Here is a 22,457-nt window from a genome sequence, read left to right as displayed (position 1 = left end):
CGGGCGAATCGCGAACACGCAAAACTACTGCCGGGCAAATAGTTCGGCCATCCCTATAGAGGAGCGCAGTTCATTATGAAAGTCTCTTTGCAGAGAAAGCAGAATGAGCTTTAGTGTGTGCTCAGATGCTGGCTGGTCACTGGCAGGGAGGGCTGCTAGGCAGTCTGAGTGATTTTCCTCAGGGTTTGTGCATTCTGGACATCCCAGTGCTGCTTCTTAATCAGAAGTTCCTTAGCAGGGGAAAGTGCTGGGGACAGTGCAGCCCACTCACCTCTATCTGAAGGTGATTGCTGGGGAGAGGTAGGCTCTGATGTGAGATTTTCCATGGGCTCCGAGTTGTCTGCAGGTCCCTGCATGATGCCTGTGTCCTATGAGGGATCACAAGGCACTGCACCGGTGCCATCTTTGGATGATTGCATGGCCGGCTGTGGGAAATAGTCGGTGAGGCGGCGCAGCTTGTGAAGGCTGTTGTATTTCTTCTTGGACATACCGTCCAGTCGCTGAGGATGAGGGCTCCCCTCCGGTGCATCAGGGAGAGGGAGCGGCTGCTGGTAAGTCATGGGAGCAGCTGTTTGTCCCGGGGCTGAGCAGAGCTGGGTGGTTAAGTAGCCATCTTGCTCCATGGCTGGCCACGCCCCCCAGGAAGGAGTAGATTTTTATTGGCTGCTGGTCCCCTCCTTTAGAGATCAACTAAAGCCTAGGAATCCCAGTCACACAATTGGCCCCTTTAGGATCTTGCAATAAAAGTTTCTGTAGCAAAGATATTTCAGGAATTCTGTGACTTTGTATGACTGTAATGGATTGGGGTGGACGGGGTATTACAGGGGAAATCATATTTCATTATAGTACAATGTTACAGATCTCCCCATCTCTGTGTCTCTCAGTTCCGGTATCAGATCCAGTCCTGGATGTGAGGTGTCTCCAGAATGGCAGCGTTGAGATCTCCTGCTGGGTGGAGATCGGGACTGACCCCTCCATCTACCTGACTGTGAGTGGAGGATTGGAGGTATATGATGTCACCAGCTCAGAGCGGACAGTCCGTGTCACTGTGCCTCCTGTGTCACCGCCCCATTCCTGGAATATCAGATGTTCAGCAAAGAACAGCATAAGTGAGAGATCCACCAATCAGACACAAGACCCTTGTCCAGGTGAGTGACGTGTGACCTTCCCTTTAGAAAGGCCCCGGAGTGAAAAGAAAGAATGCACTAGACGTAGCGCCTGCATGACAGGGGTTAAAAGGGGCTTGTTAGGACCTAGTTAAGGGCACAGGATAGGTCAGTAGTTGTAGGGGGCAGGCTTTGAGCGGGGAGGAGAATAAGTTATATTCTTACAGGAAGGGGAGGGCTTTGGTTAGCAAAAGAAAATGAAGGAGCAACTTCCCAACTTCCCGCATCCTTAACCACTACAATACAGGGCACTTTCGCCCCCTTCCTTCCCAGCCCAATTTTCAGCTTTCATCGCTCTCGCAATTTCAATGACAATTGCGCGGTCATGTTACACTGTACCCAAATGACATTTTTATCATTTTGTTTGCACAAATAGAGCCTTATTTTGGTGGTATTTATTCAAGACTCCGTTTTTTATTTTTTGAGATATAAGCACAAAAAAGCAAAAATTTGGAAAAAAAACAATATTTTTCTATTTTTCTATTTTGTTATAAATTTAAGCCAAAATGTATTCTGCTACATGTTTTTGGTAAAAAAAATGCTGTTATGTGTATAATAATTGGTTTGTGTGATCACGGACATATGTGCGCAAATGATCATGTACATATGTGTGCAGGTGATCACGTACATATGTGTGCAGATAATCATTGGGACATGTGATTTTAGTGGGACATATGTTTTTTTTTATTTGGGGACATGTCTTTTTATTATTTGGGGACATGTGTGGGGACATGTGTGTTTTGGGGACATGTGTGTTTACACTGTGTGGCATGTTGTGTGTTTACACTAGACTGGTGATCAGTGAGTAAAAAACTGTAAAAACAGCTCATACTCACTGATCACCTTGCCTGTATTCGGGTCGCAAAGGGAGGAGAAAAGGGACAGGCCCCGTGCAGACCAAACTGAGAAAGCTTTGCAGTGAAGACCTGGAGTGAAGCAAGGATTTCCTTGAATAGGCAGATGGATAGATATAAAAGGTGGAAGTCTGGCCAGCTTCCTAGACTCCCTCCATGCTATCGCTGTGTCTCTGAAGACAAGGTTGTGTTGGTGGGGGGAGGGTACCGATTTCCAGCGGCAATGCAATAGGGCAGACAAAGAGAACGGGTAAGCCATAGCGGATTCCAATTCAAAGTTAGAGTACCTGGATGAGTGGGTGATCCAATCTAGACTAGTTCTAAGTAAACAAGCTAAATAATATAGTTGAACATTAGGTAAACTGATACCTCCTTTGCCCCTGGGAAGGTGTAATTTTTTGTAGGCAATACGTGGTCTTTTGCCGTGCCATAGAAATTTAGAGATAGCCGAATCGAATGAAGTAACATCTTTGTGCTTGAGCAATAGTGGGAGAGTTTGCAAACGGTATAAGAGTCTGGCAAAGCTGACCATTTTTACTAGGTGGCACCTTCCCAGGAGCGAAAGGGGCAGACCCATCCAGTTGGTCATTTCTTGGGATATCTTGGATAACAAGGGGGGATAATTCAGCTGATACAAAGAGGATGGCAATTTCCCAATTTTAATTCTCAGGTAGGTGATGAAGGAAGGGGCAACAGAAAAGAGAGAGCCACTAGCCCAGGACGGGGTGGAATGGGAGCCAATGGGTAAAATCTCGCTTTTGGAATAGTTAATGTGGAGCCCTGAGCATAACCTAAATTCATCGAAAACACTTTTAATGGTGTGTATGTCAGCCGCAGGATTAGAAGTAAAGATAAGGACATCATCTGAAAACAGGGAGGTGTGGAGTTCCATGCCTCCTATTTTTATACCGTGGAGGGGAGCCGTATGGGATAGGTATCTAGAGAGAGGTTCCAGGGCGATGTTAAAGAGGAGAGGAGATAAAGGGCAGCCCTGTCTGGTACCTTTGTGTAGGGGGAAACTTGGCGAGAGGAGGCCGGCCGCTACCAGACTAGCGGTAGGGGAAGAGTACATCGAGTTAATGAGGTGATTGAAGGGGCCTGAGAAACCTAATTTGGAGAGTGTCATGGAGAGCCAATCAAAACTGACGTTAGCGAAGGCTTTCTCCGCATCTAAAGTAACGATGGCATAGGTACCCTTGGGGTTTTGTTTGGCTGATTTGAGAGCTAGTAAAACTTTACGGATGTTTAAAGTGGCTGTTCGACCCTTGACAAACCCTGATTGGGCTGGATGGATTAGGTGAGGTAGGATATCGGCTAATCTTGTGGCAACGATCTTTGAGAGGATTTTCACGTCCAAATTAAGAAGGGAGATAGGTCTGTACGATCCGGGCTGTAGCGGGTCTTTCCCTTTTTTAGAGATGAGTTTAATGACAGCTTGATTCCCGAAAGGGAGATACGGACCTCCCATCCAGATAGAGGAATAAACTGAGAGAAGTGTGGGTGCTGCGATATGGATATGGGTTTTGTAAAAATCACTAGTGAAGCCGTCAGGGCCAGGTGCCTTGTGTGAGTGGAGATGGCGAATGGTTTTCTCTATTTCAGACAGAGTGATGGGGGCATTGAGGGTCTCCAATTGCTCCGTCTAGACGGGGGAAGTGACAAATTGTCTAAAAAGGACCGAGCCTTTTCTTGTAAAATGGGGTCTGGGGCATATAGATTTGTGCAGTATCGCAACATTGTCTCATTAATGGCTTGAGGGGAGGAGTGTGTGCGTCCCGTGTGGTCGCAAAGGGAGGTTATGTGTGTAGGGCGATGGCCACCTTTACACAATCTGGAAAGAAGTTTCCCAGCTTTATTACCGTATCTGTGAAGGGTAGCATCCAAGTGAGCCTTCTTCATACGTTCGAGGGTGTCAGCCCAATTATCAAAAGCTGACTTGGCTGATACCCATTCATCGTGATGTATAGAGGAACTAGAGGAGGATAGCTGCTGTTGAGCAGTGTGTAGTCTGGCGCTGGCCGATTTGTAGTGTTGAAGAGCGTTGCGTTTAAAGGATGTGGCGTAACAAATAATGCGCCCCCTAAGATGCGCTTTCCCGGCTTCCTTTAAATTTCGAAGGGGGGGGTGTCTATAGTATGCCTGTGAAGGGGCTCATGTTTCTGGTGCTTAGAACTGTCCCTGCACAAAGTGTCATTTATGCAGGAAAAAAAGTCCTTTAAAATCACTCGCAGCTATTATGAATTGTCGGTTCCCGTAATACAGAGAACACTCATTGAAAGTCATTGATAAAAAAAATAAAAAAATAAATAAATAAAAAAGCGTGGGGGTCCCCCAAATTCAATTACCAGGCCCTTCAGGTCTGGTATGGATATTAAGGGGAACCCCGCGTCAAATTTAAAAAAAAATTGACGTGGGGGTCCCCCTAAAAATCCATACCAGACCATTTATCCGAGCACGCAACCTGGCAGGCAGCAGGAAAAGAGGGGGGGACGAGAGAGCGGCCCCCCTCCCTCCTGAACCGTACCAGGCCACATGCCCTCAACATTGGGAGGATGCTTTGGGGGTCTGTGACCCCTCAAAGCCCCTTGTCCCCATGTTGATGAGGATAAGGGCCTCATCCCCACAACCGTGGCCGGTGGTTGTGGAGGTCTGCGGGCGGGGGGCTTATCAGAATCTGGAAGCCCCCTTTAACAAGGGGACCCCCAGATCCCGGCCCCCCCCTGTTTGAAATGGTAAGGGGGTACAAAAGTACCCCTACCATTTCACAAAGAAAGTGTAAAAAATAGTTAAATAAGACAAACACACTTTTGAAAAATTCCTTTATTAAAAATAAAAAAAATAAAAAAAAGATTCCAGCGGCGGTATTTCACTCTTGCTATCCAGCGACGGACGATCATCTCTCCAGCGATGTCTCATCTCATCCAGCACAGCGAATCCATCCTTCTTCTGTCTCCATGGAGGAGACACTTCAGAGATTTCGGCGGCCTGACGTTTCTTATATATGGAGGGCGGGGCCACCCGTCACCTGACCCCGTCCCCCTCTGACGCAAGAGGAAACCCGGGGTTCCCTGTGACGTATGGGTGACCCGCACCCCTCTGATGTAACACAGGCAGGGTTCCGTTACATCAGAGGGGGTGGGGTCACCCATACGTCACAGGGAACCCCGTGTTTCCCCTTGCGTCAGAGGGGGCGGGGTCAGGTGACGGGTGGCCCCGCCCTTCGTATATAAGAAACGTCAGGCCGCCGGAATCCTTGTAGTGTCTCCTCCGCGGAGACAGAAGAAGGATGTATTCACTGCGCTGGATGAGATGAGCCATCGCTGGAGAGATGACCGTCCGTCGCTGGATAGCAAGAGTGGATTACCACCGCTGGAATCTTTTTTTTATTTTTATTTTTTTAATAAAGGAATTTTTCAAAAGTGTGTTTGTCTTATTTAACTATTTTTTACACTTTCTTTGTGAAATGGTAGGGGTACTTTTGTACCCCCTTACCATTTCAAACAGGGGGGGGGGGCGGGATCTGGCGGTCCCCTTGTTAAAGGGGGCTTCCAGATTCTGATAAGCCCCCCGCCCGCAGACCTCCACAACCACCGGCCACGGTTGTGGGGATGAGGCCCTTGTCCTCATCAACATGGGGACAAGGTGCTTTGAGGGGTCACAGACCCCCAAAGCATCCTCCCAATGTTGAGGGCATGTGGCCTGGTACGGTTCAGGAGGGCCTGCCAGGTTGCGTGCTCGGATAAAGGGTCTGGTATGGATTTTCAGGGGGACCCCCACATCAATTTTTTTTTTAATTTGAGGCAGGGTTCCCCTTAATATCCATACCAGACCTGAAGGGCCTGGTAATTGAATTTGGGGGACCCCTACTCCTTTTTTTTTTTTTTTTTTTTTTTTTTTATCAATGACTTTCAATGAGTGTTCTCTGTATTACGGAGCCGACAATTCATTATAGCCACAAGTGATTTTAAAGGACTTTTTTTCCTTCATAAATGACACTTTGTGCAGGGACAGTTCTAAGCATGGGAAACATGCGCCCCTTCACAGGCATACTATACACCCCCCCCCTACGAAATTTAAAGGAATATTACACTTTTATTGTTTCACTTTAATCATTATTAGAATCACTGCTCCCGAAAAAACGTCCGTTTTTAAAACTTTTTTTTGCATTGATCCATGTCCCCTGGGGCAGGACCCGGGTCCCCAAACACTTTTTAGGACAGTAACTTGCAAATTAGTCTTTAAAATGAGCACTTTAGATTTTGAATGTTGGAGTCCCATAGACTTTAATAGGGGTTCTAAAGTATGCTATACACTAGCTCCGTCGAATCTTCTTTATACATTCGACAGACACCATAAGCCTTCAAAGACCGTAATTCATGTGGATTTTCGGACGAATGCAAGTTTTGAACGAAAAACGAAATAAAAACGAATTTCGGGAGTAACTAAATAAATTAAGTTTTCGGACGAAAACGAAATTCCGAAACGAAATATTTTACTCTGCACATGTCTAGATAAAGGAACAATAAAGCAAAATTATCTTAATATAGACATATGTAATAAAGTAAAGGGGCAGGGAAGGGGTGGCTGCCATGTTTCACATACGTTGCCCAAGTATACCTGTAGAAGTGGAGGCTTGCTAAATTGACCCTATTGGAATCTACTTTAATAGGTCTCTTGTATTAGAGGGTCATTGCGATCCAGAACTACTCGTTGTAAAGTTGGCTGAGTTATGGGGTTATGTATGCTCAGTTGATCCAGTTGGTTGTGGTTACCTTTATATTGGGGTATCTTTTATATCACCGGCTCACCGGGGTTGGAGCGGTCTTGAATTGTAAGTTTTCCCAAGGAATTTGTGATTGAGTGTTTCAGGTACCAATCTGTGTATCTAAATGGATAAAGTTTTCGATGAAATCTCCTTGGTGTCATAGGTATACTCAATAAATTTTCTCCATCTGGCAAAAATTTTTATATTTAATTGGAAATTCGATAGGATTGTATCCAGTCTTTCATGTTGAAACAGCGACTGTAGGGTGAGTTTCACTGAGCGTAGAGAAGGTGGATTTTTGTCGATCCAGTGGGACATGACCATCCTTAACCACCTCAATACAGTGCAGTTACACCCCCTTCCTGACCAGACCAATTTTCAGCTTTCAGCGCTCTCACAATTTGAATGACAATTACTCAGTCATCCAACACTGTACCCATATGAAACTTGTGTCCTTTTTTCCACACAAATAGAGCTTTCTTTTAGTGGTATTTAATCACTAGTGGGTTTTTTATTTTTTGTGCTATAAATAAAATAAAACGTAAATTTTGTGAAAAAAATGCCTTTTTCTTCGTTTCTGTCATAAATTTTTGCTAATTAGTAATTTTTCTTCATAAATTTTGGCCAAAATTTATACTGCTACATATCTTTGGTAAAAATAACCCACATTAGTATATATTATTTGGTCTTTGTGAAAGTTATAGAGTCTACAATCTATGGTGCCAATCACTGAAAATTGATCACTTCTGATCAGGCCTTCAGTACATCAGGTGTACCTCATTTCTTGAGACTCTAACTAGTCAGGAAAGTACAAATACCCCCCCAAATGACCCCTTTTTACAAAGTAGACATCCCAAGGTATTAAGTAAGTAGCATGGTGAGTTTTTTTAAGTTGTCATTTTTTCCCCACAATTCTTTGCAAAATTAAGATTTTTTTTTTTTTTTTTTCTTTTTTACTAAATTGTCATATTATCAGGTTATTTCTCACACACAGAATATGCATACAACAAATTACACCCCAAAATACATTCTGCTACTCTTCCCGAGTACGGCGATACCACATGTGTGAGACTTTTACACAGCCTGGCCACATACAGAGGACCAACATTGATGTAGTACCTTCAGACGTTCTATGAGCAAAAATGACGCATCTCATTTCTCAACCACCTATTACACTTTTGAAGGCCCTGGAGTACCAGCACAATGGAATTTCCCATAAAATGACCCCATTTTGGAAAGCAAACACCCCAACGTATAATCTGTGAGGCATAATGAGTCTTTTGAATGGTTAATTTTTTTCCAGAAGTTTTTGGAATATGTGGAAAAAAATTAAAACGCATTTTTTTTTTACACAAAATTGTCAATTTATAAGATATTTCTAACACATAACATGTATATAGCAAAAATTACACCCCAAAATACATTCTGCTACTCCTCCCGAGTATGGCGATACCACATGTGTAGGACTTTTACACAGCCTGGCCACATAGAGAGGCTGAACATTGAAGTAGTACGTTCAGGCGTTCTAGGAGCATAAATGACACATCTCATTTCATTCCTACCCATCACACTTTTGAAGGTCCTGGACACCAAGAAAGTAAACACCCCAACGTATATTCTATGAGACATGGGCTGCAAATAGGTACTCGGGTACTCTGATGGCCTGGTGACAGGTACTCGGGTACTCTGATGGCCTGGTGACAGGTACTCAGGTACTCTGATGGCCTGGTGACAGGTACTCGGGTACTCTGATGGACTGTGACAGGTACTCGGGTACTCTGATGGCCTGGTGACAGGTACTCGGGTACTCTGATGGCCTGGTGACAAGTACTCAGGTACTCTGATGGCCTGGTGACAGGTACTCTGATGGTTTGGTGACTGGTATTTGGGTACTCTGAAGGGCGGTGACAGGTACTCATATGGACTGTGACAGGTACTTGGGTACTCAGATGAACTGTGACAGGTACTCGGGTACTCAGATGGACTGTGACAGGTACTCGGTACTCTAATGGACTGTGACAGGTACTCGGTACTCTAATGGACTGTGACAGGTACTCGGGTATCCCGATGGACTGTGACAGGTACTCGGGTACCCCGATGGACTGGGACAGGTACTCGGGTACTCTGATGTGCCGTGACAGGTACTCGGGTACTCTGATGGGCCGGGACAGGTACTCGGGTACTCTGATGGGCCGGGACAGGTACTCGGGTACTCTGATGGGCTGGAACAGGTACTCGGGTACTCTGATGGGCTGTGACAGGTACTCGGGTACTCTGATGGGCTGGGACAGGTACTCGGGTACTCTGATGGGCTGGGACAGGTACTCAAATACTCTGATGGACTGTGACAGGTACTCTGATGGACTGTGATTGACAGGTACTATGAGGGGTGGTGACAGGTCCTCTTTATTGGGGGGGGCAATCAGTATGTTTGGTGTACACTGTATGCGGTAACGAGATGTTACCGCAATCTCCTCCTCACACACGATCGGTGTGTGAGGAGGAGAACCCGGTAACATCCCGTTACCGCGATTTGTTTACATTTTAGTGATTGGCTGTGAAAGGATCACAGCCGATCACGTGGGTAAACAGCCGGCCAATGGCTGTTTACCAGCGTCGGTGACGAGCAGTGTTCCCGGGGAACACGCCGCCACCGACGTGCACGCGCAGCGCGCTCGCGATCACGCGCATGTGCCGTGCACATTCGGGGTGTGACCATCTGTGATCGGCCGTGATGAAGTCACCGCATACAGTGTACACCAAACATACTGATTGCCCCCCCCAATAAAGAGGACCTGTCACCACCCCTCATAGTACCTGTCAATCACAGTCCATCAGAGTACCTGTCACAGTCCATCAGAGTATTTGAGTACCTGTCCCAGCCCATCAGAGTACCCGAGTACCTGTCCCAGCCCATCAGAGTACCCGAGTACCTGTCACAGCCCATCAGAGTACCCGAGTACCTGTTCCAGCCCATCAGAGTACCCGAGTACCTGTCCCGGCCCATCAGAGTACCCGAGTACCTGTCCCGGCCCATCAGAGTACCCGAGTACCTGTCCCGGCCCATCAGAGTACCCGAGTACCTGTCCCAGCCCATCAGAGTACCCGAGTACCTGATCACGTGGTAAACAGCCATAACGAATGGCTGTTCACCCCCTTCGGTGGCGAGCGGTGTCTCCGTGACACGCCGCCACCGAAGAAACAGGGATGCGCGCGCACGATCGCGCGCATCCCTGTTTAAATGGGAGGCCGTCATATGACGACCTCCCGCCACAATAGGTGCGCCGCCTGGCCGTCATTTGACGGCCAGTGGTCAGCTACTAGTTAAGGCTGCCAGAAGGCATAAATTAGTCCATTGGGTCGGAGTCGATTTGTTTTTTAGTAGTGATCCATCGTGTTGCGAATTGTACCCGAATAAGCATAAAATTGAGTCTCTGGTAAGCTTTACGTTGCTGTCAACTTGGTTAATGTATTCGAGTACTGTTTCCCAGAATTTAGTGATCACTGGGCAGTCCCAAAGGCAGTGAAGTAAGGTAGGGCGAAGGGAGGAGCACCAAGAGCATTGTGCTTGTGAGTGATCAGATCCACTCGTGCGAAAAGGAAGGTATGCTCTATGAATTATTTTGAAGTGGGTTTCCCTCCACGTTTCCGTCTTAATGATTTTTAGGATTTGTTTATGGCCTTGAATAATTTTTTCCGACATGTTGCTATCATTGAGTATAGAGGACCACTTGCAAAATGGCGTGATATGGTATTTGGTAGCTTGGTGCTCAATCAACTGCGAGTATAGCATAGAAATAGAGTAGGTATTGTTTTGAATCATTGCGTCCAGGTAGGATTTTTGAAGTGGATCAGTTCTGGGTCCGTAGCATGTTTTGAAAAAGTTAACCACTCGGTGGTGGTGGAATAGGTGGGTCGGGGGTATAGAGTACTCCTGAACCAGGTCATGGAAAGATTTGAATTGCCCTGAGGCGTTTCTAAACAGTGACTCCACCTTATTGAGTCTGAGCAACCCCCATGTTTTGTATGCTTTTGTACATGGTGTATGGAATAAACATGGGGTTTCCCTGGATCTGAAGGTGCCTTGAGATATTCGAGGGTAGATCTAGTAGTTTCCTCGTCTCCCCCCAGGCGACCACTGTGTCTTTAATAGACATGTGCGCTTCATTTCGTATGAATCTCAAATTCGGGAGGATCCGAAATACGAATTGCCGTGCGTCCGAATTCTGTATGGAATACGAACTTTTGTTTACGAATTCCGGATCTCAGTCATTATGCTTATTATGACTTGCAGAAGACTTCTGTAATAGAAGTCAATGTAAGTTGCCTGAAGACATCAGTGAAGGACTTTCATCCTCTCTGGGCTGCCAAGAAAAGAACAAAATGATACAATGTTTCTTCTTCAATGGGCTGAACTCAGTGTGTAGAAGTTTTCAGTTTAACCATTTAAAGACTAAGGCCGCGTACACACGGGCGGACTGTTCGCCCAACCTTGTCCGCTGAACAGTGTTTGGGCGGACAGTCCGCTCGTGTGTGGGCTTTCAGCGGACAGTTTCAGCGGACAGTTGGACGGACAAAGTCTTTCGGAAATTCCGAAAAACTGTCCGCTGAAACCTTGTTTGAGCGAACAGTCCGCCCGTGTGTAGGCCACTTTCGAAATGAGCAAACTGTTCCCGCTCGGAGGAAAGTCCGCCCATTTCGAGCGCGTGTGAAGGTAGGCGGGGCCCGCGAAGGAGACGTCGCGGGCTCCGCCGCCTGGAATGGACTTAAGGGGAACCCCAACGCCGAAAAAAATCGGCGTGGGGGTCCCCCCAAAGTCCACAACAGACCCTTGTCCGAGCACGCTACCCGGCCGGCCAGGAAAGGGGGGGCGAGCGAGCGCGCCCCCCCTCCTGAGCCGTACCAGGCCGCGTGCCCTCAACATGGGGGGTGCCTTGGGGAAGGGGGGGCCTCGTGGCCCCCCCACCCCAAAGCACCTTGTCCCCATGTTGATGAGGACAAGGGCCTCTTCCCGACAACCCTGGCCGTTGGTTGTCGGGGTCTGCGGGCGGGGGGCTTATCGGAATCCGGGAGCCCCCTTTAAGAAGGGGGCCCCCGGATACCGGCCCCCCACCCTATTTGAATGAGTATGGGGTACAATGTACCCCTACCCATTCACCTGTAAAATAAAAGTACCCAAAAAAAAAACACAACACACGAGAAAAAATATTTTATTGCACAGCTCCGGGGGTCTTCCGTCTTCGGGGGTCTTCTCGCCGGACTCCTCCGCTATCTTCTTGTAGCTCTTTTACTAGCGGAGGAGTCCGGCTTTCTTCCTCCCCGCCGCCGGCCTCTTCTCCCGACTTCGGGGGTCTTGTCCCCCTCTTCGGTTCTTCTGCCGGGCCACCGCGCCTTCTTGTAGCTCTTTTGCAGGCGGTGGCCCGGTCTTCTGTCGCCGCTGCCTTCCGTTCTTCTGACGCTGCCTTCGGTTCTTCTGCCGGGCCACCGCGCCTTCTTGTAGCTCTTTTACAGGCGGTGGCCCGGTCTTCTTTCGCCGCTGTCGCTGTCGCCGCCGCCGCCTTCCGTTCTTGTTCTTCTTCTTGTTCTTCTTCTTCTTCTCCAGGAGATGTTGACACGACGCCCTGCGCTGCCACTTATATAGTGACAATGGGGCGGTGTCACATGGTATATGTCACATGGGTTGGTCACATGGGTTGATGTCACATGGGGACTATGACATCGTAAGGGGGCGGGGTCACCATGTGACCAACCCATGTGACATATACCATGTGACACCGCCCCATTGTCACTATATAAGTGACCGCACAGCGCGGCTCTGGCATTCCGGCCGGAGAGAGCGATGTGTCAACATCTCCTGGAGAAGAAGAAGAAGAACAAGAAGAAGAACAAGAACGGAAGGCGGCGGCGGCGACAGCGGCGACAGAAGACCGGGCCACCGCCTGTAAAAGAGCTACAAGAAGGCGCGGTGGCCCGGCAGAAGAACCGAAGGCGGCGACAGAAGAACGGAAGGCAGCGACGACAGAAGACCGGGCCACCGCCTGCAAAAGAGCTACAAGAAGGCGCGGTGGCCCGGCAGAAGAACCGAAGAGTGGGACAAGACCCCCGAAGTCGGGAGAAGAGGCCGGCGGCGGGGAGGAAGAAAGCCGGACTCCTCCGCTAGTAAAAGAGCTACAAGAAGATAGCGGAGGAGTCCGGCGAGAAGACCCCCGAAGACGGAAGACCCCCGGAGCTGTGCAATAAAATATTTTTTCTCGTGTGTTGTGTTTTTTTTTTGGGTACTTTTATTTTACAGGTGAATGGGTAGGGGTACATTGTACCCCATACTCCTTCAAATAGGGTGGGGGGCCGGTATCCGGGGGCCCCCTTCTTAAAGGGGGCTCCCGGATTCCGATAAGCCCCCCGCCCGCAGACCCCGACAACCAACGGCCAGGGTTGTCGGGAAGAGGCCCTTGTCCTCATCAACATGGGGACAAGGTGCTTTGGGGTGGGGGGGCCGCGCGGCCCCCCCTTCCCCAAGGCACCCCCCATGTTGAGGGCACGCGGCCTGGTACGGCTCAGGAGGGGGGGCGCGCTCGCTCGCCCCCCTTTCCTGGCCGGCCGGGTAGCGTGCTCGGACAAGGGTCTGTTGTGGACTTGGGGGGACCCCCACACCGATTTTTTTCGGCGTTGGGGTTCCCCTTTAAGTCCATTCCAGGCGGCGGAGCCCGCGACGTCTCCTTCGCGGGCCCTGCCTACCTGTACACGCGCTCGAAATGGGCGGACTTGCCTCCGCCTTACGTGGGCGAGTCCGTTCATTTCAAAAGTTGAGCGAACTGTTTGGCAAACAGTTCGCTGAAACAGTCCGCTCAAAAAGTGCCGTGTGTGGCCATGTCCGTCCATGCTAATTTTGAGCGGACTGTTTGCCGAAACTGTTTGACGAACAAAGTTGGGCGAACAGTCCGCCCGTGTGTACGCGCCCTTAATCTATTCTGACATTTGTTGCTTACAAGTAAAAATCCAGAAGCCCCAAAAATTATATATATTTCTTTAGCAGAGACCCTAGGGAATAAAATAGCGGTTGTTGCAATATTTTATGTGATGCGGTATTTGCGCAGAGGTCTTTCAAACGCAAGTTAGCCCTTTATCACTTTGCTGGTGTCATTGCTGTGTGTCACGCTGCTGATGTCAGTGCTCTCTATCACGGTGCTGCTGTCAGTGCTGTATATCACGGTGCTGGTGTGAGTGCTTTATGTCACGCTGCTGATGTCAGTGCTCTCTATCACGGTGCTGCTGTCAGTGCTGTATATCACGGTGCTGGTGTCATTGCTGTATGTCACGCTGCTGATGTCACTGCTCCCTAGAGGTCGACCGAAAAAAAAAGGGCTAACTTGCGTTTGAAAGACCTACAGGATTTTTACTTGTAAGCAACAAGTGTCAGAAAAGATTTAGTCTTTAAATGGTTAAACTGAGAACTTCTACACAGGGAGTTCAGCCCATTGAAGAAGAACCATTGTATCACTTTGTTCCTTTCTTGGCAGCCCAGAGAGGAGGAAAGTCCTTCACTGATGTCTTCAGGCAACTTACATTGACTTCTATTACAGAAGTCTTCTGCAAGTCATAATAAGCATAATGAGCAATGCTTTCGCCTTTAAATTCATCGTAAAGAACGTTCGTACACGTTAACGACAATTCGTATTTCGTACGAAACAGAACAGAATTTCGGACACGAAATACGATGTATGAATTAATTTTATTATGAATCGAAACAGAACGAAACAAATTTATTGACGGTGCCCATGTCTAGTCTTTAATGAGGATATTGGCCTTTAGGTGCAAAGGAAGGTTTTTAATTGAGGCGTGAATGACTGCTGTGAGGGTATATGGGTATACCAGAGCTTCCTCTAGATCATGATTAGAGTAACAGGAATTTCCCGACAGCCAATCTAGTCCCTGTCTGAGTAGGCATGAAATATTGTAAAAACGTAAATTGGGCAACCCTGCTCCTCCCCCTACTTTCAGTAAGCATAGCTTCTGGAGGGCTATTTGTGCTTTTTTACCAGACCACAGAAAGGTGGTGAGTGAAGTAAGTAACCTTTATATATCGCTATGTTTCAATAAGAGTGGTATGGTCTGTAATGGGTATAGCAGTCTTGCAAAGGATATCATTTTAAATAGGTGGCATCTCCCAAAGAGAGACAGGGGAAGGGCTGCCCAAGCCTCCAACTCCTTTACAATTTTGGTAATTAATGGTGGGAAGTTCAGGGTGTACACAGAGGAGGGATCTCGATCAAAATGAATTCCCAAGTAGGTAATATGATGGGTTGCTAGCGGGAAAGGTATGGATGTTTTCCATTTGGTGGCAAGGCGGGGGTTTAGGGTTAGGATCTCGCTTTTGTTATAATTAATTCTGAATCATGAGCATAGTTGGAAGGCCGCCAAGAGTTCCCGTAGGCTATTAAAGTCCGCTGTAGGGTTAGATGAGAACAAAAGAATATCATCCGCAAATAGGGCGGAGCGCATGATTTGGTTTCCTATGGTAACACCGCTAACACCTGCTGGGGAGTTGAGTATTCTGGAAAGCAGTTCAATTGCTAGATTAAATAACAGGGGTGAAAGAGGACACCCCTGCCTGGTCCCTTTTTGGAAAGGTATTGTATTGGAAATGAAGTCTGGGGTCGACAATCATGCTGTCGGGGAATCGTACATTTGGTGTAGGAATCTTATGAATGGGCCCGTGAATCCGAACTGGGTGAGTAACTTGAATAACCACGAGAAGCTTATGTTGTCAAAAGCCTTCTAGGCATCTAATGACATGATCGCAATGTCTTGGTCAGGGTTTGCCTTTGCATGTTCCAGGGCTATCAACACCCTGCGAATGTTCAGAGTTGCTGACTGCCCTGTGACAAATCCAGATTGGGCTGGGTGAAGTAGTGATGGAAGGATTGTGGCAAGGCGCGATGCGATTATTTTTGACAGAATTTTAGCATCAACATTAATTGGGGATATCGGCCTGCACGAGCCTGGGTGAAGCAGGTCTTTTCCCTTTTTTGGCAATAATTTGATGTACGCTTGGGAACCCGACAGTAGATAAGTACCCCCTTCCCACATGATGTTAAATACTTGAGTCAGCGTGGTAGGAATAAAATCAGTAGTCAACTTGTAAAATTCTGTGGTGTACCCTTCGGGTCCTGGCGCTTTCACGGTTGGCAGGGCCGCAATCGTCGCTTGAATGTCTTGTAACGTTATCGGTGCATTCAGTACCTCCAATTGGGCCATGTCAAGTAGGGGGAGGCAAGCTTTAGATAAGATAGATTTCGCAATGGAAGAGTCCATCATGTCCTTTGTATAGAGGGAAGTGTAGTAGTCAGTGAGAATAGTATTGATTTCTGTCTGAGAAGAGACTATGTGTCCGTCGTTGTGTCTGAGAGTTGAGATATGCGTGGGTTTTCTGGAGCCCCTGATTAGGCGGGACATGAGTTTGCCTGCCTTATTACCATATTTATATAGTTGCAGTGCAAAATAGGAGGAATTGATGGATTCTTGTTGCTCCGTCCAAAAATCAAAGTTCTGTTTGGCAAGTTGCCATGCTTTGATATTTTCCGCGTTTCGACAAAGTGTTAGGTTGAAGTTCGCATTTCTCTTTCTTGTTCACTGGTCCGTATGTAATTTTGTTTGGACTGTTTTTTAAATTGTGACACGTAGGCAATGATCTTACCTCTCAGGAAGGCCTTACCGGCCTCCCAGAACAGGTTTGGATTGTCCAGGTGTGAATCGTTCGCCAGGGTGTATTCCTCCCAAGAGGTCTCTAGCGCGTGTTTAAAGTCTTCACTATTGGCCAAATAGGAGGGGGAAGCACCATGTGGGGGGTGGGGGGGGGGGGGGGGGCGATTGACCATTTGTCGTGTGCTATGAGTAGAGAAATGGGGCTGTGATCGGAGATGACCATATTATGTATGTCTACTTCGCTTATTGTCTTTAATAGGTTATGGGATACAAAAAGGTAGTCTACACGTGAGAAAGACTTGTGGGAAGGTGAGAAGAAGGTAAAGTTGCGGTCCATCGGGTGTGTCAAGCGCCACGCATCTAAGAATTGTATAGCTGACACGGCTCTGCCAAGTGGCGTCACTGTTTGGATTGATAAATAGGATGATTGGATCCGTTGTGGTACAGAGGAAGTGTGATCCTCCAGTGTATTCATAACTGAATTGAAGTCCCTTCCCACTAAGTGGAGTGGCTCAGGGATCTGTGATATCCAAGATACTAACCCTTGGAAGAAGGTGTTATCAGGTGAATTAGGGGCATATACATTAGTTATCGCCATCGCTTTATCCGCCAGTGTGAGGCGTAGCGTAAGTTTGCGGCCTTCCGAGTCTGCTTTCACATCCTTAATGTTTTTTTTCAAATTTTTGTGCAAAAGGGTGGCAACTCCCGCCTTGCCACCCTCTGCAGGGGACCCATAAACTTCCCTTACCCACAGTTTCTGTAATCGTGGCAAGTCATGTATGGGTAGATGGGTTTCCTGGAGGAGGACCACATCAGCTTGAAGCCTTTTTAGATGAAGCAGAATTTGCATGCGCTTGCAGGGGCAGCGGAGTCCCTTAACGTTCCATGAAATAATTTTGAGAGAGTTGTTCTTAGCTATATTAGCCATAATCTGCCATCAGAGGCTATACTGTGATTGCTCTAACCTTTAGGCATGTGGGGGGTGTATGCAGGCCACTACACTGGGTGTATATAGGTCGAGAAGCCTCAAAATATTCATGTCTATACTGGGCAACCAGTTCAAGAGCACCCAATAACCCAAATAAACAATAGAGGGTTTGGGGTATGGTGGGCAGATGACGGGGTAAACTTTCCGCATGGTACCTATATTCCAGATATCATCCCCGCTTAGCACTTTTCCCTCAACTAGTAGTGGTCACAGAGGGAGGCTAGGTTAGGGGGGGGGAAAGGGGGAGAGGGGGAGGGGAAATGGGAAGAGGGAGAGGGGGAGTGAAAAAGGATTAGACGGGAAGGGAATATGGAGGGATGGGTGAGCCAGGGGGTATATGCTAACTGATTGAGTGGGCTTCATGTACCTTTTACCATCACCTGGCATTTAGAGGGCTGGGTATTGCCCATGATCCCGGCCGGGAGTTTGTTACACAGTTCCCCTGTGGGGGCTGACACAAATTACCGTGAGTACAATCCCAGATCTGCGGGGTATTAGACTAGCTCTGGTAGGTAAAGAAAATTAGCACTGTTTTTAAGATAATCATTGCTACAGCTAACAATAACAAATTGAAACATATAAAACAGAAAGATCCCTGTCGATCCAGTCTAAGAACCGTTCAGGGAGAAGAAACAGTAAATAGAACCTGTAAACAAAATTGTTAGTTTACCGTCCCAAAAGGAAAATGCAGAACCTGATCAAACTGTTGTCCAAATCAGCGGACCCCGGTGCGGTTATGTTGCCTGTTGGATCTGCTGCGTTTGTACGGGGGCTTTTCTGGGGTCGTCTGAGTGCGGTGTGGCAGCCAGGAGTCTTTAGGCTTCCTGGAAGGAGAGTGGTCGCTCGTGGTCTGCTGAGTGGTATCCATCTCCGAGGGGTTATTGAAGTATTGATCTGCTTCATCTGGAGATGTGAAAGAAAGACGTTCTCCCGAGGGAGTTGCGACATGAAGGGTTGCTGGGTACGCCAGGGTGAATTTAATCTGGTTGTTGAACAGGGTGGAGCAGACTGATGCAAATGCTTTACGCTGCTCCATCACCTCTGCGGAGTAGTCGGCAAACAGCATTCAATTTGCACCGTTAAGGGAAAGTGATTTTTGAGTCTGGAATTTTTGAAGGATGATGTTTTTGTCCGCATAATTGAGGTACCTAACTATCACGCTCTCGGCTTGGTTCTATGTTCCACTTGTTGGCCAATCCTATACGTTCTTTCCACTACACATGGTGTGTGCAATCCCAGTTGCTCGGGAATGTGTTTGGCACAGATGTCCATTAGCTGGGTTGATGGTACAGATTCTGGCAATCCAATAATCCTCAGATTGTTTCTCCGTGCGTGGTTCTCCAAATCTTGGAGTTTATCCCACATGTCTCTGTTAGCATTAGAGAGGCGTGCGAGAGCTGCAGCCTGTGCTGAGGCATCATCCTCCAGCAGGGAGATTCTGTCTTCTGACTGTGTCAGGCGCTGCGCTTGATTTTGAATCTCTTTGTGAATCTGATCAACTGCCCTGTGTATGGCGGTATCTATAGTGGCTGTCAGCGTCGGTGTCAGTAGAGCTACCACCACCTGTGCTATCCCCTCCGGGGATGATGAATCCCCATGCGCTGTGTTCGGCCAGCATGGCACTGTGTCTCCGGGGCTGGGGGCGGGCGCCATGTTCGCCGCGGCCGCCGCTGGATCTGCGGGAGGCTGTGTGGCTTCAGGCGCCGATCGGTTGTGGGATCTCTCCACAAACCGATCCATCTACACTGCGGCCGGTCTCTGGGTGAGGGAGGGGGGCCCCTGTGATCGTCCGCCGGTGTTTAGAAAGATTTTTGCGAGGGGTACAGCAGGAGCGATCTCCTCTTACCTCCTCTCCATGTGGCGCCGGAACCGGAAGTTCATGACTTTGTATTTTTGAAATGTACCTGCCTACTCACAAATAAACTGTTCTTTTTTGAAGTAAAACACATAGGCAAGTATTTCTTCAACCAAAAAAACTTTATTTAGGTGTCAAACAAATAAACAGGAAGGCAACGCTGGAGAAACTGGTCAATTTACCGAAGCCTTTGGCCCCCAGGGCAGACATGAACTAATTTGAAAATGCAAAATTGGTGGCCTGAGGAGTACATATCTCAGGGAGAGCAGTCCAAGAGAGCAGATGCCATCTACGTCCCCAGGCTGTGGTCCTACAAGAGGTTGCATCTTCTGTCAGATCAGACTGAACCCAGGCCATCGCTCTCTGGTCTTCCTTGGGCACTTCCCTCCAGGCTTCCTTCCAGGCTGTGGCTCGGCTCCTGTAGTTGTGGCAGGAGGAGGAGGAGGAGGGCGATGGTCGACCTCCCGGCTGCCATTTGCCACAGCTTCCTCCCGGCTGAGGTCTTCCTGTGTATGAAAATGGGACATAGTTTTAGTTTTTTGGTCATCAGTCACACAATTTTGAGCTCATGACTGTTGCAAATTGAATGTTACCAAATAGAACAGACTATCATTCTGAGCCCAGCATTTTTCATTCTCGTCCCAATCATTTTTGGTCACTACTGTCTATTGAGATGTAAACCACTTTGTTAAATCACAACTTACTGATCAATAATAACATTTAGTTAAAGAGTAAGTAAACCCTGATAAGTTTACTTCCTCTTTGATTCCCTGCAAAGGTAAAGCATAATGGACTACTACCTGACACAGGAGCCAGCGATGTCACCGCTGTCCCCTGTAGTTCCGAGCGTCCATCTTCTTGGTGGGTGTCGCTGCTCCGGCGCTGTGATTCGCCAGAGCAGCGATGACGTCACTCCCGCACATGCGCACGGAAGCCGACACTCGCGGCATATCGCCGCAATCTGCGGCTTAGTGCACCTGTGCACCGCTGTCTACGGCTCATGCACCGTAGACAGCGGTGGCTGTCTTCAGGTAAATATCTCCTAAACCGTATAGGTTTAGGAGATATTTCTTGTACCTACAGGTAAGCCTTAATCTAGGCTTACCTGTAGGTCAAAGTGGTTTGTAAGGGTTTACAACCACTTTAACATCATTAAATGTACGACAAGAAATATGTTCAACAATTCTATACCTGTCTCAAGCTGGGCCCCTCCACATGTTGCTGCCTGGAAAGCCCAGATTGGACATCGGAAGCCTCAGTTCGGGGTAAAGGAAGCCTTGAAGGAAGACTGAAGAGTGGTGGCGTGGGTTCCCCCTGGTCTGCCATAAAATGCAGCTTCTTGTATTACAACATCCTGGGGTAATAAATGTCATGTGGATCTCCTGATCTCAGGGAATTCTGGTGCTTCTTTCACCCCCTGAGATATATACACCTCAGGGCACCACCTTTGCCCTTCACATAGGCCATGTCTGCCGTGGGGACCATGATCTTCACCAAAGCAAGAAGTTTCTCCAGCGCTGCCTTCCTCTTTCTTAGGTCATTATAAAAGGGGTTGTTCCTCTGCCACAGGCAGGGCAGCTCCCTGAGCACATCAATGACTATTAAAATTTGAGTGTTTGAAGGGATCCATCTTGTCTGCAAGACACAACACAAGACAAACCCTAATAATAATGCCATGCTAAACTCTCCTAAACTTGTCCCAATATAGGCCTATATAGAAGCAGTATAGGCTAGTGATGTACCAAGTTAAAAATTGTACCTTCGTTTGCACGATTGTCCTCACTCTGCTCACAGATCGTACGTACGACACACGCGTACTGCGTTTTATATACAGTGTGCATGCGCGAAACTCCGCCCGGCCCTGACGTTCTTTCTAGACTATTCCCTGCCCCTTCTATTTTGGCGCAGTGGGGAGAGCACATGGCGAAGACAACGCAGGTGCGCAATCATAGTTCCACTAACAAGGAGGAGGGCGAGGGAAGCGTCCCGATCCTGGAGGAGAAGATTTATGTCCTCAAACATGTCTTTTGGAGAGATGTTGGAGATGGTGGACATATTGAAGAGGAACAACTATGATGGGAAGTATGGACCTTACCCAAACCCAAATATCAGAGAGGCCAAGATCATGACTAAAGTTGTGAAGAGTCTTCAGAAGAATTTTGGGGTACGACGATCCAAGGATCAACTGAGAAAACGCTCGTCAGACCTGAAAACTGAGGGAACACGATCAGTAAAGAAGGATCAAGCGAGTTCTTCAAAAAAGTAAGTAGTTGTCGTGTGTTCATATTATTATTATTGCTTGCATACTGCTCCATTAGGGATGAGCCGAACACCCCCCCTCCCCCCAGTTCGGTTCGCATCAGAACTTTCGAACGGACCGCAAATTTGTACGAACTTTAGAACCCCATTGAAGTCTATGGGACTCGAACGTTCGAAATAAAAAGTGCTAATTTTAATGGCTAATATGCAAGATACTGTCCTAAAAAGGGTTTGGGGACCTGGCTCTTGCCCCAGGGGACATGGGTCAATGCCTAAAATGTTTTTAAAAATGGCCGTTTTGGCGGAGCACTGATTTTAATGACAATTAAAGTGAGAAAAAAATTGCGAAATATTTCTTTAAATATCATGCCTGGGGGGTGTCTATAGTTTGCCTGTGAAGTGCCACGTGTTTCCCGTGTTTAGAACAGTCCCTGCACAAAATAACATTTAACAGAAAAAAAGTCATTTAAAACTGCTTGCGTTTTTAATGTAATATCTGGTTCCGGCAATATGGATGAAAATCATTGAGAAAAATGGCATGGGTAGACCCCCCCCCCCACCTCTGTCCATTAACAGCCCCTTTGGGTCTTGTATGGATATTAAGGGGAACCCCGTACCCATATTAAAAAAAGGAAAGACGTGGGGCCCCCAGGCCCTATATACTCAGAACAGCAGTATACAGGCGGTGCAAACAAGACAGGGACAGTGTAGATTTGTTGTGTTAAGTAGAATCTGTTTGTAATTTTGAACTGGTACATTTTTAAAGTGTAGCTCCAGTCAAAAAATCTATTTTTAAGCTTTTTGGAAAACATAGGGAAGGCTTATCACCCCTGTATAATTTGTTTTGTCGTCCATCTTTTTTCATCTC

The 22,457-nt window shown here is 47.6% G+C and overlaps 1 protein-coding gene across 1 annotated transcript in view; it reads left to right on the top strand.

Annotated features, from left to right (window-relative positions):
• The window catches only part of LOC143981569 (uncharacterized), a 95,049-nt gene that overhangs the window by 53,969 nt on the left and 18,623 nt on the right, over nt 1-22,457 (top strand). The window contains exon 4 of the mRNA XM_077479531.1: nt 885-1,148. Within this exon, the coding sequence (XP_077335657.1) occupies nt 885-1,148 (264 nt within the window). The remainder of the gene's footprint in view (nt 1-884; nt 1,149-22,457) is intronic.

Source organism: Lithobates pipiens, unplaced genomic scaffold (assembly GCF_037356315.1).
Source record: "Lithobates pipiens isolate NorthernLeopardFrog02 unplaced genomic scaffold, aLitPip1_a1.2 Scaffold_16, whole genome shotgun sequence".
Lineage (NCBI taxonomy): Eukaryota > Metazoa > Chordata > Amphibia > Anura > Ranidae > Lithobates > Lithobates pipiens.
Note: the sequence above shows the minus strand (reverse complement) of the source record. Positions and strands in the feature narration are given on the sequence as shown.